At 41.5% G+C, this 16,374-nt stretch overlaps 2 protein-coding genes across 5 annotated transcripts in view; one reads left to right on the top strand and one right to left on the bottom strand.

Annotated features, from left to right (window-relative positions):
- The window catches only part of Ipp (inositol polyphosphate 1-phosphatase), a 42,583-nt gene extending 32,286 nt beyond the window's left edge, over window positions 1–10,297 (bottom strand). Inside the window, exons 1-3 of one of the 4 annotated variants that reach the window (XM_069304263.1) lie at window positions 10,248–10,269; window positions 1,139–1,304; window positions 303–526 (exon numbers count right to left, since the gene is read on the bottom strand). In XM_069304263.1, the coding sequence (XP_069160364.1) occupies window positions 303–506 (204 nt within the window). In that variant the 5' untranslated portion in view covers window positions 507–526; window positions 1,139–1,304; window positions 10,248–10,269. Of the gene's footprint in view, window positions 1–302; window positions 527–1,138; window positions 2,954–10,230 lie in introns of those variants that run through there. The other 3 variants (XM_045751007.2, XM_045751008.2, XM_045751006.2) reach the window with 3 other exon arrangements.
- Window positions 10,298–10,406: 109 nt separating this feature from the next.
- Window positions 10,407–16,374, top strand: part of LOC123763713 (kinesin-like protein KIF20B) — an 86,867-nt gene continuing 80,899 nt past the window's right edge. The window contains exons 1-5 of the mRNA XM_045751009.2: window positions 10,407–10,600; window positions 11,814–11,897; window positions 12,013–12,163; window positions 15,682–15,788; window positions 15,956–16,110. Coding sequence (XP_045606965.2) covers window positions 11,848–11,897; window positions 12,013–12,163; window positions 15,682–15,788; window positions 15,956–16,110 — 463 coding nt within the window. The 5' untranslated portion in view covers window positions 10,407–10,600; window positions 11,814–11,847. The remainder of the gene's footprint in view (window positions 10,601–11,813; window positions 11,898–12,012; window positions 12,164–15,681; window positions 15,789–15,955; window positions 16,111–16,374) is intronic.

Below are 16,374 nucleotides of genomic sequence, written 5' to 3'. Positions count from 1 at the left end.
TATTTTGAATTTTTATGAATAAACTTTAAGTACACAGTTACACTGATATGGATTGAACTTTTCTTCAGGACCTCAATAGCACTAGACCTGAACCGATTATGTGCCTCTGTAACCCTTTTCACCACCGCCCATGGGATGGGTATGGTGTGCATAATAAACAAAAGTATTGCATATTGAAAATGATAAAGGGAAATATATAACCATGAATGTCAACAAAAGATTAAAAACAACTAGATATTTTCTGACTAGTCTATGGTACATGGATAATTTGATAGATTTAAATATAAACTTATGTAACAAACCACATGAATAAGATGGTGTCTGAGGGCTTCTTGAATTAACACATCTGCTAAAGTTTTGAAGTCATGATCAAATCGCTGATTTTTCTCAGCTTCACCCTTTTCTTCAACAAGCAGAGCAAATAGCTTAGGCTCCTGGCGAATAGATCGGGCAATTTCTCCAGCACGTTCAGAGAAATCCAGTAAAATCTTTATCAATTCAGCCATTGCAATAAATGCTCGTAAACCTGCCAAAGATACAAGTCATTAATAACATGTTAATATAATATGCATCTTAAGGAATGGAAACAGTAATAAGCAAAGTACAGTACAGTGTATGTGTATACTGGGTACTCCCATATATACTGTATATATATATATATATACTCTTGTAAACTCAAAGGAAAATGGAAAAGAGCCTAACCATACTTTCAAGACATCTTCAAGACTCATAAGCTTGCAGGTATAAAGATAAGTGTAAAGGAAGGTCTTTGTAGGCACCTGCAGGTGCCACTGGGTCAACAGGACAATAATGAATATGCAAGCATGCATCTGTAATCATCAATAACCTGACTGATCAAACAATCAAGGAAGCCTTGTCTTAGTGCAGAGTGAAAAGGTAGAAAATCTCTTAAAGTAAATTTATTTTTATTTTTTAAACATTCTACTATAAAGTCAATGTCTTATACTGTACTGTACATTAAATGTGAGAAACTGCTGTAATAAAAGCATTGTATCCCAACTTGAAGAACGAGTACACTGTTCATGGTCAGGTGAACTGGAGCCATGGAAGTAGCAGAAAAGTACAAAATATAGAATGAACAAATCCACAAGGGCCGTGATGAGGTTTTTGAACTTACGCCCGGGATGATCCCAAACGCTGCCTTAGTCAACTAGGCCACGACATGGTAAAAGAATTGCAACTGGGAATTCCCTGTTGTGTGAAGTCAGTAGAATTCCCGGTTGTGTGAAGTCAGTGGATGTCCCAGTTGTGTGAAGTCAGTGTAATTCCCGGTTGCAATTGTACTGCAATTGAAAGTGGAAGATTCGGACATTTTCTTTATGAATGATACTCAAACACCTGTAAATAAAACTGATATCAACACGAGTGTGGCAGATGTTGAAAGAGAAATTGACAATATGCCCATGCACTCAGCCTCGGGTCCAGACTCATGGAATTCAATATTTATAAAGAAATGCAAAGTGCCAGTAGCACAGGCACTCAGTATAGTGTGGAGGAAGAGCTTGGACACGGGGGAGATACCAGATGCGCTTAAAGCAGCAGACATTGCCCTTCTACACAAGGGTGGTAGCAAAGCATTGGCAAAGAATTATAGACCAGTTGCACTAACGTTCCACATAATAAAAGTAGTTGAGAGAGTGATCAGGAGTCAGGTCACTGGCGTGGAAAGTGAAGTGTGTTGACTTTGAAGAAATAAACAAGAAAATAGACTCATATGGTGAACAACTCCAAGCGAGCCTAAGAGCTAACATAGAGTTAGGTAAGGATCTCCAACTGGAACCTTCACTGACAACTCACACAGAGGAGGTGAATAAAGAACTAGAAAAGTATAAAGAAGAAATAAAAGCGACATATGCTCAAGTTGTAAAAGAGAAAGAGACTATCAAAGAAGTGTGTTCGGAAGTCAAAACCAAAAATGATCAACAAGAAGCAGAAATTAGGCAAGCAATTAGGAAAGAACTGGTTACCAACAGTAAACTAGTACAAAACACTGCAGATAGAACTAAGTCCATAATCATTTTTGGATGTTTAGAGAAAGAAATTTCATCTAGGGTGGACCGAGCGGCAGAAGAGATGAAAATCATAGAGAAAATAGTAGGTTTAGGAGAAGGCTCCAAGGAAAATGTCAGTGATTTTAGAAGAATAGGAAAATATGAGAAAGACAAGAACCGCCCCTTAAGGGTGACGTTTAATGGAGTGAAAAACATGATGGAAGGGCTAAGAAATGCCAGGAAATTACAGAGTGATGAGGTTGGAAAACTTTGGTCAATAAGACAAGACCTCTCCAAGGAAGACAGAGAAAAGCTGAAAATGAACCTAATTGAGGCAAAATGTCTAAATGGAGATAGAAATGAAGACAGAAATTCTTTTTTCTACAAAGTGACAGGGACTGGAAAGCTTGTGAAATGGTACATAAAAACAAAGCAACAAGATCAGTAGTGGAAGGGGGAGTAAAGAGCAAAGGAAAAGGGAACATGTTCCTGAAAATTGTATATACCAACATAGATGGAGTAAGGTCAAAAACTTTGGAGTTGCAAGATATAATCCAGCTTAGGGTCCCAGATATTGTCGCATTATCAGAGACAAAACTTGAAGGAAATATAATAAATGAAGTCATATTCCCAAGAGGCTATTCAGTTTGGAGACGTGACAGGAAAACTAGGAAGGGAGGAGAAACTATCACCTGAGGATGACATTAAGAACATTGTGCGAGGGGCATGTGCTAAACTTTCTAACTTCAGAATTGCTTTTAAATACTGTACATAGATGGCAAAATACTAAAGAAATTGTTCACGACTTTTGTTAGACAAAAGCTGGAATATGCAGTGGTTGTGTTGTGCCCATATCTAAAGAAGCACATCAACAAACTGGAAAAGGTGCAAAGACATGCCACTAAGTGGCTCCCAGAACTGAAGGACAAGAGCTATGAGGAGAGGTTAGAGGCATTAAATATGCCAAAACTAGAAGACAGAAGAAAAAGAGGCGATATGATCACTACATACAAAATAGTAACCGGAATTGATAAAATCGATAGGGAAGATTTCCTGAGACTTGGAACTTTAAGAACAAGAGGTCATAGATATAAACTAGCTAAACACAGATGCCGAAGAAATATAAGAAAATTCACTTTCGCAAACAGAGTGGTAGACGGTTGGAACAAGTTAGGGGAGAAGGTGGTGGAGGCCAAGACCATCAGTAGTTTCAAAGCGTTATATGACAAAGAGTGCTGGGAAGACGGGACACCACGAGCGTAGCTCTCATCCTGTAACTACACTTAGGTAATTACTTAGGTAATTACTATATAGCACTTAGAAGGGGTCAGAATAAGGATTTGGGATGGGACAGGAGGGAAGGAATGGTGCCCAACCACTTGGATGGTCGGGGATTGAACGTCGACTTGCATGAAGCGAGACCACCGCTGCTCTACCATCTACCTCAAAGTGACGAGTTAACCTGATGCTGAATAATGAATCCTTATTTAACTGTGAGAGAGTGTCTCTCAAGATTCTCCCACAGCTGACTTGAATGGCTCATTGCAGTGCACAGTGCACTGATCTTTGTGCACAAGCCTATCTCTCTTAACCCTGGATAGTGACCTGGCATGTTGGGTATCTCCAGAATGCCCACTTAACCAGGAACATTTTCATAATACGGAGGCCGCCGTATGTCCAGGCAGGAAGTAGATACAGGGAATTAAGCATACTTGCCACCAAAGGGTCAGCGAGTACATGTGCTGTTGCCCGTGCGAGAGACAGAGGGTAGACGCCAGACCGTCTGTCCTCTGAGGTCAACCGGCGCGATGGTGAATAACAGCTATAACGTGGTCGTGACGTGTTCATGACGTCACTCCTGCTACTGCTCATCGAACTAGCTAATATGATTGGTTCCCGCCCATTTGCTGCAATGCTACTGGTCAAATTGTAATCCCCTTGTGTGTGCCAAACAAGATGCCCTGAGCTTCAGGCAAAAGCATTCTTGTGAGGGATCTCTTGCAAAGAGGACGTGTAGCTGTTCTGTCTATCGGCCAATAGACTGAACAACCGTCCATTCCTCACCGTCAAGTTAACTCAGCATCTGAAGATTATACCACACACTCGCCCAGAATCTCGAGTGTGGATATATTATTCAGAAGCCTAAAGTGACAAATCTCCAGAGCGAAACAGACTGGTATCAGGTAACCCCTGGTGACAAAGATCGTTGTGAGTGACTTAGATTGAACTAAGGCAGTGCCGCCGCCTAAGTAACCTGTGTGTGACTTTACCACAAGTGTACCTGCATGGTACCACAGCCGCCGCCAGCCGCTACTCGTCCCAGTACCTCAGTACCTCGAGCGCCCGCCGCCGCCCTCACTACTACATGATGTCACCACCTTACTCATCGCCAGTGCCAGTGTGTGTGCGTGTGTCTGTCTGTTAAGCATACAGCACACCCTACTGCAAGTACCCTCCGTGTCTACGAGTGAAACCAGCTGTCAGGCCACCTATGAGTGCTTGTATAAATGTGCCTGAGTGAGTGAGTGAGTAAGGAATGGTACCCTATCTGTAAGTACAAGATCTTGTCATTGTTTTATTGTGTCTGTGTTGATCTGAGATATCAACCACAGTTCTCACCTCATACCTGTCACAGGTCATAGGTGAATCGACGGTGTAATTACCTAAGTGTAATTACCTAAGTGTAGTTACAGGATGAGAGCTACGCTCGTGGTGTCCCGTCTTCCCAGCACTCTTTGTCATATAACGCTTTGAAACTACTGACGGTCTTGGCCTCCACCACCTTCTCACTTAACTTGTTCCAACCGTCTACCACTCTATTTGCGAAGGTGAATTTTCTTATATTTCTTCGGCATCTGTGTTTAGCTAGTTTAAATCTATGACCTCTTGTTCTTGAAATTCCAGGTCTCAGGAAGTCTTCCCTGTCGATTTTATCAATTCCTGTAACTATTTTGTATGTAGTGATCATATCACCTCTTTTTCTTCTGTCTTCTAGTTTTGGCATATTTAATGCTTCTAACCTCTCCTCGTAGCTCTTGCCCTTCAGTTCTGGGAGCCACTTAGTAGCATGTCTTTGCACCTTTTCCAGTTTGTTGATGTGCTTCTTAAGATATGGGCACCACACAACAGCTGCATATTCTAGCTTTGGCCTAACAAAAGTCATGAACAATTTCTTTAGTATATCGCCATCCATGTATTTAAATGCAATTCTGAAGTTAGAAAGCATAGCATAGGCTCCTTGCACAATATTCTTTATGTGGTCCTCAGGTGATAGTTTTCTATCTAGAACCACTCCTAGATCTCTTTCTTTATCAGAATTCTTTAAAGATTTCTCACATAATATATAGGTTGTGTGGGGTCTATGTTCTCCTATTCCACATTCCATAACATGACATTTATTAACATTAAATTCCATTTGCCAAGTGGTGCTCCATATACTTATTTTGTCCAGGTCATCTTGAAGGGCATGACAGTCATCTAAATTTCTTATCCTTCCTAATATCTTAGCATCATCAGCAAACATGTTCATATAATTCTGTATACCAACTGGTAGATCATTTATGTACACAATAAACATCACTGGTGCAAGAACTGAACCCTGTGGTACTCCACTTGTGACATTTCTCCATTCTGATACATTGCCTCTGATTACTGCCCTCATTTTTCTATCAGTCAGAAAATTTTTCATCCATGATAGAAGCTTACCTGTCACCCCTCCAATATTTTCCAGTTTCCAGAACAACCTCTTATGTGGAACTCTGTCGAAAGCCTTTTTTAGGTCCAGATAGATGCAGTCAACCCAACCATCTCTTTCCTGTAATATCTCTGTGGCTCGATCATAGAAACTGAGTAAATTCGATACACAGGATCTTCCAGATCGAAAACCATACTGTCTGTCTGATATTATATCATTTCTCTCTAGGTGTTCTACCCATTTAGTTTTGATTAGTTTTTCCAATACTTTCACTATTACACTTGTCAATGATACAGGTCTATAATTGAGGGGGTCTTCCCTGCTGCCACTTTTGTAGATTGGAACTATGTTAGCCTGTTTCCACCCGTCTGCTACGATTCCTGTACACAGGGATGCCTGAAAGATCAGGTGAAGTGGAATGCTGAGCTCAGATGCACATTCTCTCAGAACCCATGGTGAAACGCCATCTGGGCCAGCTGCTTTGTTCTTACCGAGCTCCTTGAGCATTTTTTCCACTTCGTCTCTAGACACCTCTATGTGTTCTATGTTGTTCTCTGGAATTCTTATTGTATCTGGTTCCCTAAAGATTTCATTTTGTACAAACACACTTTGGAACTTTTCGTTTAGTGTTTCACACATTTCCTTTTCATCTTCCGTGAATCTATTTCCCATTTTCAACCTCTGAATATTATCCTTTACCTGCAATTTGTTGTTTATGAATTTATAGAATAGACCTGGTTCTGTTTTACATTTGTCCGCAATCCCTTTTTCAAAATTTCTTTCTGCCTCTCTCCTCACTGCCGTGTAGTTGTTTCTCGCATCTTTGTATCGCTGGTATGTTTGGGGGTTCGGCCTCTTCCTGTATTGATTCCATTTGTGTGTCTTTCGGTCTCTAGCCCTCTCGCAATTTCTATTGAACCAATCCTGTTTCCTAGTTCTGCATCTCTGTTTTGGTATAAATTTTTTTGTGCCTTTATCATATATTTCACAAAACTTGCCATACATCTCATTCACTTCCTTGCCTAGCATCAAGTCTGTCCAATTATACTCACTAAAAAAATTTCTAAGGTCACCATAATGTCCTCTCCTGAAGTCTGGTTTTTCAACTGCTTCAACCTCCTTATTTTCTTCCAGCTTATAACGCATTGCATACTTTATTCCCAAAAAGACATGGTCACTTTTACCCAAGGGAGGAAGGTACTGAATGTCAAATATCTCTTCCTCCTTCCTGGTAAATATCAAATCTAGCATGGAGGGAACGTCCCCTTCCCTCATCCTCGTAGCTTGTTTAACATGTTGATACAAGAATGTTTCCAGGATGAGGTCTACAAATTTACAGGTCCAAAAATCTTCTGTTTTAGCTTCATATGCTTCCCAGTCTATGGATTTCAAGTTGAAGTCACCGACTATCAACTTGCGTATGCGTGTTTATCTGTGTGGCATTTCACTAGTCTGGGAATGTGACCTTCACATACAGTACACCACACATTTAGTTATTGTGTGACATCATTATTGTGCATGTTATTGCCTGTCCCATTGACAGTGTATTTGTTGATTTATTGCATATCATCATTACCGAGTATCCGGTTGGAACTCTTGTGATCCCTTTGCATACCGGCATTTAGGTTGCCATGTTAATGATTGGCTGTCAACTGTGTTAAGTTAGGTGTTTCTCCACGAGTGGATACGAGTCGATTAGCCAGACGTCGAGAGTCTCGCTAATATAACCATAGCTTTGCTGATGCCAATCTAAAGTAAATCAAGCACCCTGTGTATTAGTGGTTAAGTTAGTAAATAAACTACTGTTAAGCTTTATGCGGTGTTTCCGTTAAACCACTTCTGAATACTGCCAACATTACTCAAGCCTTCAGCTCTAGCTGTCTTCAACACCGAGTTGCTTATATTCACTAAACTATAAATGTGATGAGGACCCTAGGAGTCCCTTAAAGTGTTAAATCATTGAGGAGATTCCAACGATCAACGTGGAGCAGGACCAGGTGAGACTAGTCTGAGAAGAGACCCTCAAGGACTCTAACTTGACCTTGCTCCCAGGCCCTATACGGTTGCTCTCGTATTTTCTATTCTGCTAATTCCGACAGCTTCGTGAAGTGCCTGCCACATGTACATTGGCGATGTACGCATTGCAGTCATGAAAGCAAAAAAGAAAACCCCCACATTAACCTAAGGGTAATTTTTATATTGGATAGAGTTTCAGGTCAAATTTGTTGGTATGTAGAGTAGTAGTCAGTGCAGTTGGCTCAACTTAATAGTCCTAGATTAATTTATGAGCAGGACAAGATGGTTGGGTAAGTTTCCTTACACCAAATGCTGCTGTTCAACTAGAAATATAGAGACACCCAGGAGATAGTCAACTGTTGTGGGTTGCATCCTGAGGAAAGTCAATTGTTGGCCTAGGGGACCTTGATGAATCTAACAAGCTTCCTGTTCCCAACAATGGCAAACCATAATACACCAAATAAAATGTCCCATACAGAAAATGCAAAAATTACTCCGAAGTGATTGCTGCACTTTCTCTAACTTCGTCCATTCTCTAAAATGTACTGTATGCCATTAGACAATAGGTCATTTTACATTTGACTGCACACAATCAACCATTCTATATTCTAGCCCAAAAATATAGGCATCGTGGGGAAAATAGCTACTGTATTATATAATTCATTGTGTCGGGGGACAGAAAGCCAGAGTGTATTCATACATGTTTGGCTTTTATCGAGGTCTCCCCCCCCCCAATGCTAAATTACTGACCCTGCCCAGGATGCAACCCCACAACAAGCTGACTAACTCCTGAGTACCTACTCATTGCTAGGTGAAAAGAGGTATTAGGTGAAAGGAAATGTGCCCAACCATTTCTGTCCCGCCCAGGACTCAAATCCAGAATTCTCAATTGTGCGTCGAGAATGAACCCGACTGTACTACAGCATGTACAATGTATTAAGCGTTAGCCTAAAAAGTTATGTTGTACTCATTATTAGGTATGCCTGAAGCATATATTTACTGGCTTTATAGAAATACAAATGCTTTTCCTACTAAGCAATCCCTGCAATCTGATCTTCTGTATTTTATTAAAAAAATGTATTATTCAAATACTGTAACTCTGCCCCAGTAAACATCTTGACAGCTCCAATAATCAACACTTTTGCTTGCTGACAATTACCAGTTTGGTGTTACTAACAGTTACAGCTATATTGACAGTATGAGGTGAAGTGCTGTGGCACAGTATGGCGAAGGCCACAGACATGACGGATGAAGCAGAAGGTATGGCGAAGGATATTATTAACATAATGAACAAAAACTAATCTATCTAACCTGATACTTTACAGTGGCATTATGAGACTGTTCTTGTCGAGGTCTCAACTGCTGGTGTTGGGACCAGGTCAGCATTAAGGTTATTATAAGAAATATTACAGAACTGAGTGGGAGGAAGCACAAGTATAAAGTACTGTACACTACTATAAGTAGTCACCGTGGCACAGTGGTAAAGCACTCGCCCGGCTCTTTGTGAGCGCTTTGGCCTGGGTTTGTATCCTGGCCGGGGAGGATTGACTGGGCGCCAATCCTTACCTGTTGTTGTTGTTGATTTAGGGACGACGACGATCGTGGGATCGGATGCGCCCCGACTGCCCGATACCGGGAAATAGCAGAGGGATGGGGTCCCTATAGTCTCTTCAGGCCACAGACCCTACAATCTCCTCAGGCCACATACTTTACGGTCTCTTCAGGCCACAGACATGACGGATGAAGTGGAAGGTATGGAGAAAGATGTCATAACGGACGACTTCATCTCTCGCACCTGCCCCGTCAAGAAGGACAGGAACCGTGAGGCAGGGAAAATTCAGCCTACGAACGGCACTCTGTAGTCTGACGCAAGCGCTATGAAATCGAGGGCAGTGAAGGTGTTCCACTGTACCATCTTGGGTCGGACACCACTGGCAGTATGGAGAATCTGCCAGCCGTAGACGATGGAGAAGTGCTGCCAGGCAGGTGTGACCAATCTGGAGACGAGTGATGGCAGTGTCGAGAAGTTGAGAATGATGACCAGTCCGTGGACGCGGGGTCCACGGACCGCCAGAGGTCCAGAGGTCCGCCAGAGTGGAGGACCTGAGAGCCGGCGCCATCATGCTTAACTGGAGCCTCTGTTCACCCAACAGTGAATGGGTACCTGGTTGTTAAACGATTTGGCAGGTCGTATTCCATGGAAAATTAAGATTAAGGCCCTGCCTGAAAAGCTACGCATGATAGTGGCGTTACAAGAATATAAGAAATCTTGTATATACAAATAAAATAACAAAATAATGTGGAGTGAGAGTATGCGAGGCTGGTATTGTGAGCGGCGGTGAGATGGTCCCTCTCACCAGTGAGAGGGATCACCACCTCCGCTACTCTCTCACTCAGGAACAACCCATACACTTAACCACACACTCAAGGTTATCTACTACTCCCCAAGAAACACTGCTACACAACACCAGCATGAAGCAACACCACTGGAAGCACCCAGCTACCCACCAACACAACACACTCACAACTCTCCAAAGTTTGAAGCACAAAAAAAAAATAATAACAAAACACACTGACGTTGGTAATCAGCTGATTTCCCACAAGTGCCAATAAATAACACCAACCACATGTAAACGCCCGTAAAATATTTTGTTAATAATAATATAGGTGTAGGTGTGTGTATGAGGGTAGAGGGGAGGGTGTAGAGGGAGAGTGAAGGCGGTACATATATGCCGGGGTGTTGAGGGGCCGCCGCCGCCCATTGGTCCACACACACACAGTTTGAACCTGGGCGGCCGCTGCTCCTCCTGCCTCCTGGCCTCCTGTACCTCCTCTCCTGCCTCCTCCTCTCCCGCCACGCCCTCCAGTCACCCCCGTGGTGCGTGTTGCCCCCAGGGGCTCCTCTCGTGGGCGGAATATGGGGGAAGTGTGTGTTAGTTGTGATCTGGCGGGAGAAGTGTTGTGAGGGAGTTCGTCACCGTAGGCCTCTTGGGCCTATATGTCTATGTGCAGTCTGCTACATGCACTCTCACACACGTGCAATATTTGCTGATGTATCAGGACGCACTGTACAAGTGACTCAGTGTTCCACTCTGCGGAAGGGCCTTCTTAACCAGATTAAAAACTGTAATTCTCTCGACCAATTTAGAAAGAAAAAAAGAACTACCTAATTAACATTGTGAGAGTTTTCCTCACCTCTTGTGCTACATGTCCAGCTGTGTCTTGGTGTGCTTGCCCACCACTGACTACGGGGGAGTGAGCTCTAGCTCCGTGAACCGCCTCTGTACTGTGTATATCTGGCCTCCTAACTGACTCAATGTTGACAGTTTTCATCATATTGTTAAAGTTGTGGCTGGAATTGGCTTCAACATTCCTCTTGGTTTAAAGCATTCCACATTCCTGTCACTCATACCAGGAACATTGCAGGAAATGAAGTGATGTTTCTGGAGCTGAATGTTTGAGGGTGATCTTGCAGTACTGAGTGCCAGTAACTCTGGTTAATGATGTATGTAGAATGATTATATGTACAGTACAGTATACAGTACACTTTGGGTGTGCTCTCCAGGTATACACCTTCAGGCAATCTTGGCTCATTTTTCCTTACCGGACCAGTGTTTCAGTCCATCAGGGGTAGGGAGTGCTGGCACTGTGCCTTGCTGGGGCCCGCGCTCGCTAACTTCATGAGGGACATTGTCCAGTCAAACATGGCACAGTAAAGCCACACTCGTACCCAACATCCACAAGGTCCTTCAAGCATATATTTTGAGGACTGGGATTGATTGATGATAGTTGGGGTCCTTGGGTTTGTGAGAACACTACTATACCCAAGTGTGTCATAAGTGCTTGTTAATGAATATACTGTACAGTAGTATTTCCTATTTTTTTAACAGAAAAGGGGACATTACTGACATTACAGACATAGGGAACCATTGGGGCTTTCTTCAGTTGGTTGCAATAAACAAATAAGTTAATTGTTTTATAAAAAAATGCTTAGTTTTGTTTAGTTCAAAGATATTTGTTCTAAATGTTCCTCTACAGCATGAGTTCCATAATGTTGATATTAGTAATTAATCAAATCATTCATGTTTCAGGGAGACTAAATTTTCATGTTTGCAAGCGAGGAAAATGAATCGTATGGATGACCGCCTCTCGTACCTTCATGCTGTTGATAATGAGTAAGCTGCGGGATATTTGGTGTTTGCTGTGGAATTCTAAACATTGCAATATGAAGACTACAATACCTGTAGTGACATTTTTCTAAAACTTATTTTTCATAATTGCCTTTTTCAGTTACACTGTGGATCAAGAAAATAATTTTAACCCTTGCAAGAATTTAAATAATGTATTCCAGTCCATACCTATTGAGGATGTTGACGTAGAGACCCTGAAGGTATATTTGAGGGTGCGTCCAAATCTTCCAGAGGAAACGTGTAATGATGAGGTACATGGCTTGTTATATTTTATTTAATAATTATTTTTCCTTGCTAGGGATACCTTTTTTCCTTGCTAGGGATACCTTATGGACATTCTCCTGAGAAATCTTACAAGGCAAGGCAAATCTTACTCTCCTTATCTTACAAGGCATATGGGGGGATCTCCAACAAGCGTCTGGCATCCTGTCCTCGTCGAGGCCACTAGTGTTAATGGGCCTCGGGTAAATTCAGGTAAATTCAGAAAGGCCCCAGGGTATCACAGTCGACTTGATAATGGTTCAGGACTGACCGAAACGTCGTTGTCTCATCACTTCCTAGTGTGTTGTTTGGTCAACAGGTCCCAGGGTAGTTTTCCTAGTCATACACTTGTGATGATACCAGACAGTTAATTTACTGGGCTGGGCTCCACACACCAGGATGAATACCGAACTATATGAATACGTTTGCTGATGATGCTAATCTACTAGGAAAGAGAAGAGAGAATTGTCATGCCCTTCAAGATGAACTGAACAGAATAAGTGTATTGAGCAACACATGGCAAATGGAATTCAATGTCAGCAAATGTCATGTTATGGAATGTGGAATGAGAAAAAATAAGTGCCACATAACCTTCAAATTATGTGGAAAGGCAGTAAAGAACTTCACCACATAGGTGCCTCACAGCTGGGTGGATAGGGCTTCAGATTCATAGTCCTGAGGTTCCGGGTTCGATCCCCGTTGGAGGCGGAGACAAATGGGCAAAATGTTTCTTTTACCCTGATGCCCCTGTTACCTAGCAGTAAATAGGTACCTGGGAGTTAGACAGCTGCTATGGCCTGCTTCCTGGGGGGTGTAACAAAAAGGAGGCCTGGTTGAGGACCGGGCCACAAGGACGCTAAGCCCCGAAATCATCTCAAGATAACCAATGAAAAATGTCTAGGGGTGAACAAATCCACAAGGGCCTTGATGAAGGTTCGAACCTACGCCCGAGAGGATCCCAGACGCACCTTAATCGACTGTCAATAAACGGTCAAAGAATTACAACCGGGAGTTCATCTGCCCTCACACGGATCCTGCAGTCTCTCCAAGACACAAACCAGGGTTTTACACAATTTCCCCGTGCACCCGAGCTTATTGACCGAGCCCAGGTGCACGGGAAAATTGTGTAAAACCCTGGTTTGTGTTTCAGAGAGACTGCAGGATCCGTGTGAGGGTAGATGAACTTTCGGTTGCAATTCTTTGACCGTGTTGTGGCATAGTTGATTAAGGCGCGTCTGGGATCCTCTCGGACGTAGGTTCGAACCCTCATCATGGCCCTTGTGGATTTGTTCATACGATGCATCACGCTATTGTGATTTGTGTGTAATGTCTAGGGGTGGTTCTGAACAGTAGACTGCCACCAGAGGACCACAAAGGATATTGTGCAAGGAGCATATGCTATGCTTTCCAAGTACAGAATTGCTTTTAAGTACATGGTGAAATATTAAAGAAACTTCAAGACATTTGTGAGAATAAATTGGAATATACAACTCTTTTATGGGGCCCATATCTTGAGAAACACATCAATAAACTGAAAAAGTTGCAAAAACTTGCTACGACATGGCTTCTGGAACTGAAAAACGAAAGTAGAGATGTTATATATGCCAAAGCAAAAGGTAGGAGGAAAAGGTGATATGATCACTATATACAACGGCAACGTGATGACGTCATGCTCGTTTGTTAATTTTTATTTGGGGAGTTCTGTCCAATCGTTTGACTTTTGGTAGCAATATTTTCACCAGAATAGGGGGTTTGTTTTGGGGCGCCTATCTCTCTGGGTGCCAGACCCGGTCGATGGCAGACGTAAAATGCTCCCAACTACACTTTTTTTTTTTTTATAGGCCATTGCTCCTTCTGCTTGTCTGACGGGGCCAGGTTCTGGCTCGTGGTCCCTGGTAGGCAAGAACTCCATGCACTTTGACTGATGCCAGAAAGCTACTAGATACATATCAGCCTGGATAGCTCCGGGGAGCCGAAGGGTCTTGCCCAGAAAATGGCGTTTCATTACATTCAATGATGGTCTTTTAATTATATGGGAAAGTTGTTTGATGGTTTCAAGGTTTCATTTTTTGTGAACCTTGCTATTGTCTGTAGTGCTTTGCTGACACTCTTGATGCTTTATTGGTGGGGTGCTAGACTGTTGCACACTGTGCCTCTGTGAAGGCCAGATTCTGGCTCTGGTCCCCAGAGAACTGAAATGCGACTGTGACCTAGTAACTAGGAGCAATCTCGGCAAGATAGCTCGGGGGACCACTGGGGCTCTACCAGAAAGAGGCATTTCGTTGCATTCATTGCTGTTTTTTTTACCAATAATCTTCTTTAGTCCTATGGTTATCAATTTAGGGTTATTAGACCTAATCAATCTATCTGGTATACTATGTTTGTGGGCCATATTAAGAATACAGTATATTTTAAACAAATTGTAATTTAAATCTATTATAATCCCTGTCACATCACCTGCTGCTATCCCCATCATGTCCCAAGAAGAGCCCACCATGTATGTTTAGGTCTACCCAATCTATCCTTTTCAAGAAACTTTTAATTTTTAAAAATAAACATTTTGGAAGTCCAGTATCAAAATAGATTTCTATTGCATAACTTTTCCATGCTATGTAAAATCTGATTTTTTCGTGATCACTGTTCCGTAACCCGGTCCCTGTTTCTGTGTTGTTTATTTCTCTCCCGTTTTGGTGATACTGTCTCAAATATTTTCCCATTTTGGTTCCTTATTATATTGTTTCAGGAAGTCCTTAAATATCATAATGTCCTTATTATGTTTTTTGTTCGTCAACCAACTCTTAAAAATAAAAAGTCTGCTTCAACATTTGCAATTTAGTTACTTAAATTGATTTGATTAAATTTAGTCATAACACAAATACTGTTTTACCATGATAGCTCTAGATATTTCATCCCATATATGGTTTGCTTCCAATCTGTTGTTTGGTGGCCTGTATGTAATTATTGTTACTTAATATTATTTTCATTTGTCTAACCAAATAATTTCCATGTGGGGCTCAGTTTTGATCCCCTCATTGATGTTATGGTTAAAGTTTTCAAAGATATATTGCTACTCCCCTTCTTTGTTCAATCTAAGATTTCCAGTGATGATCTGGTGTTAAAAAAACCCTCATAATAGTGTCAGAAGTTCGTTTTAAATTATTTCTTCAGCCCAAGAGAATCTACCCATTACTCATACTCATTCTGCCTAACCACTTGGAATGGTTGGTAGAGCGATGGTCTCTCTTCATGCAGGTCGGCATTCAATCCTCGACCAGTCCAAGTGGTTGGGTACCATTCCTTTCCCTCATCCCATCGCAAGTCCTTATCCTGATCCCTTCCAAGTGCGCTATAGTCGTAATGCCTTTGTGCTTTCTCCTTATAATTCCTTTCGTGCCCATTCTTTTTCTCTCCTTATTCAGTATTACTCTCCTTATATTCAGTATTACAAATTTGTGTAATCAGTAATGCTCTAATATTCTTTGGCATAATGAAATACATTTGTTTTCAGGATATTCATATTGATATTCTGGATAAGCACAGCATTATACTTACTGCCCCTGCTTCCTCCAATACCTTCAAAAATAGCAACCATGGCATTGCAAAACTTAGCCAAAAGTAAGTAGAGTATATATTTACAAATATTTTTGTCAAAAAGTGAATAAAGGCAATTTAGAAATTTGTTTGACTTCAATGAATATGGCATTTACTGTATAAGTTTTTATTTTATATGTTAAAATTTTTCTGTTGTGCAGAGGCATAATTAAAAAAAGTTAATTTTCCAGGTTCACCTTTTCCCATATATATGGACCCTCCACAACCCAGAAAGAATTGTTTGATAATGCAACTTTGGGTTTGGTTAAGGATTTTATTAGTGGCCAGAACTGCTTGCTTTTCACATATGGAGCCACCAATTCTGGCAAAACGTACACCGTACAAGGTAAGTCTATTGGGCTACAAATTTCTGTCCCTAACTTCTATTTGTACCTTGGAGCATTAGCCCAGCACATTTGCAGTATTTTATTTAGCCATCATTCCACCAATCTACCTATTCATCCTATTTCATTTGCCATTCATTTCTTTTAATAAGTGTTTATATTGTAAGCTTACATAGATTAACTTTAGTATATTACTCATAGATATGGATATATATATATACTGTACCTATATATGTCTGAGCTGAGGCCCTTTGAATATTTTCTAA

This window comes from Procambarus clarkii, chromosome 52 (assembly GCF_040958095.1).
Source record: "Procambarus clarkii isolate CNS0578487 chromosome 52, FALCON_Pclarkii_2.0, whole genome shotgun sequence".
NCBI lineage: Eukaryota > Metazoa > Arthropoda > Malacostraca > Decapoda > Cambaridae > Procambarus > Procambarus clarkii.
The sequence above is the reverse complement of the archived record's forward strand: the minus strand, read 5'-3'. Positions and strand labels throughout refer to the sequence as shown.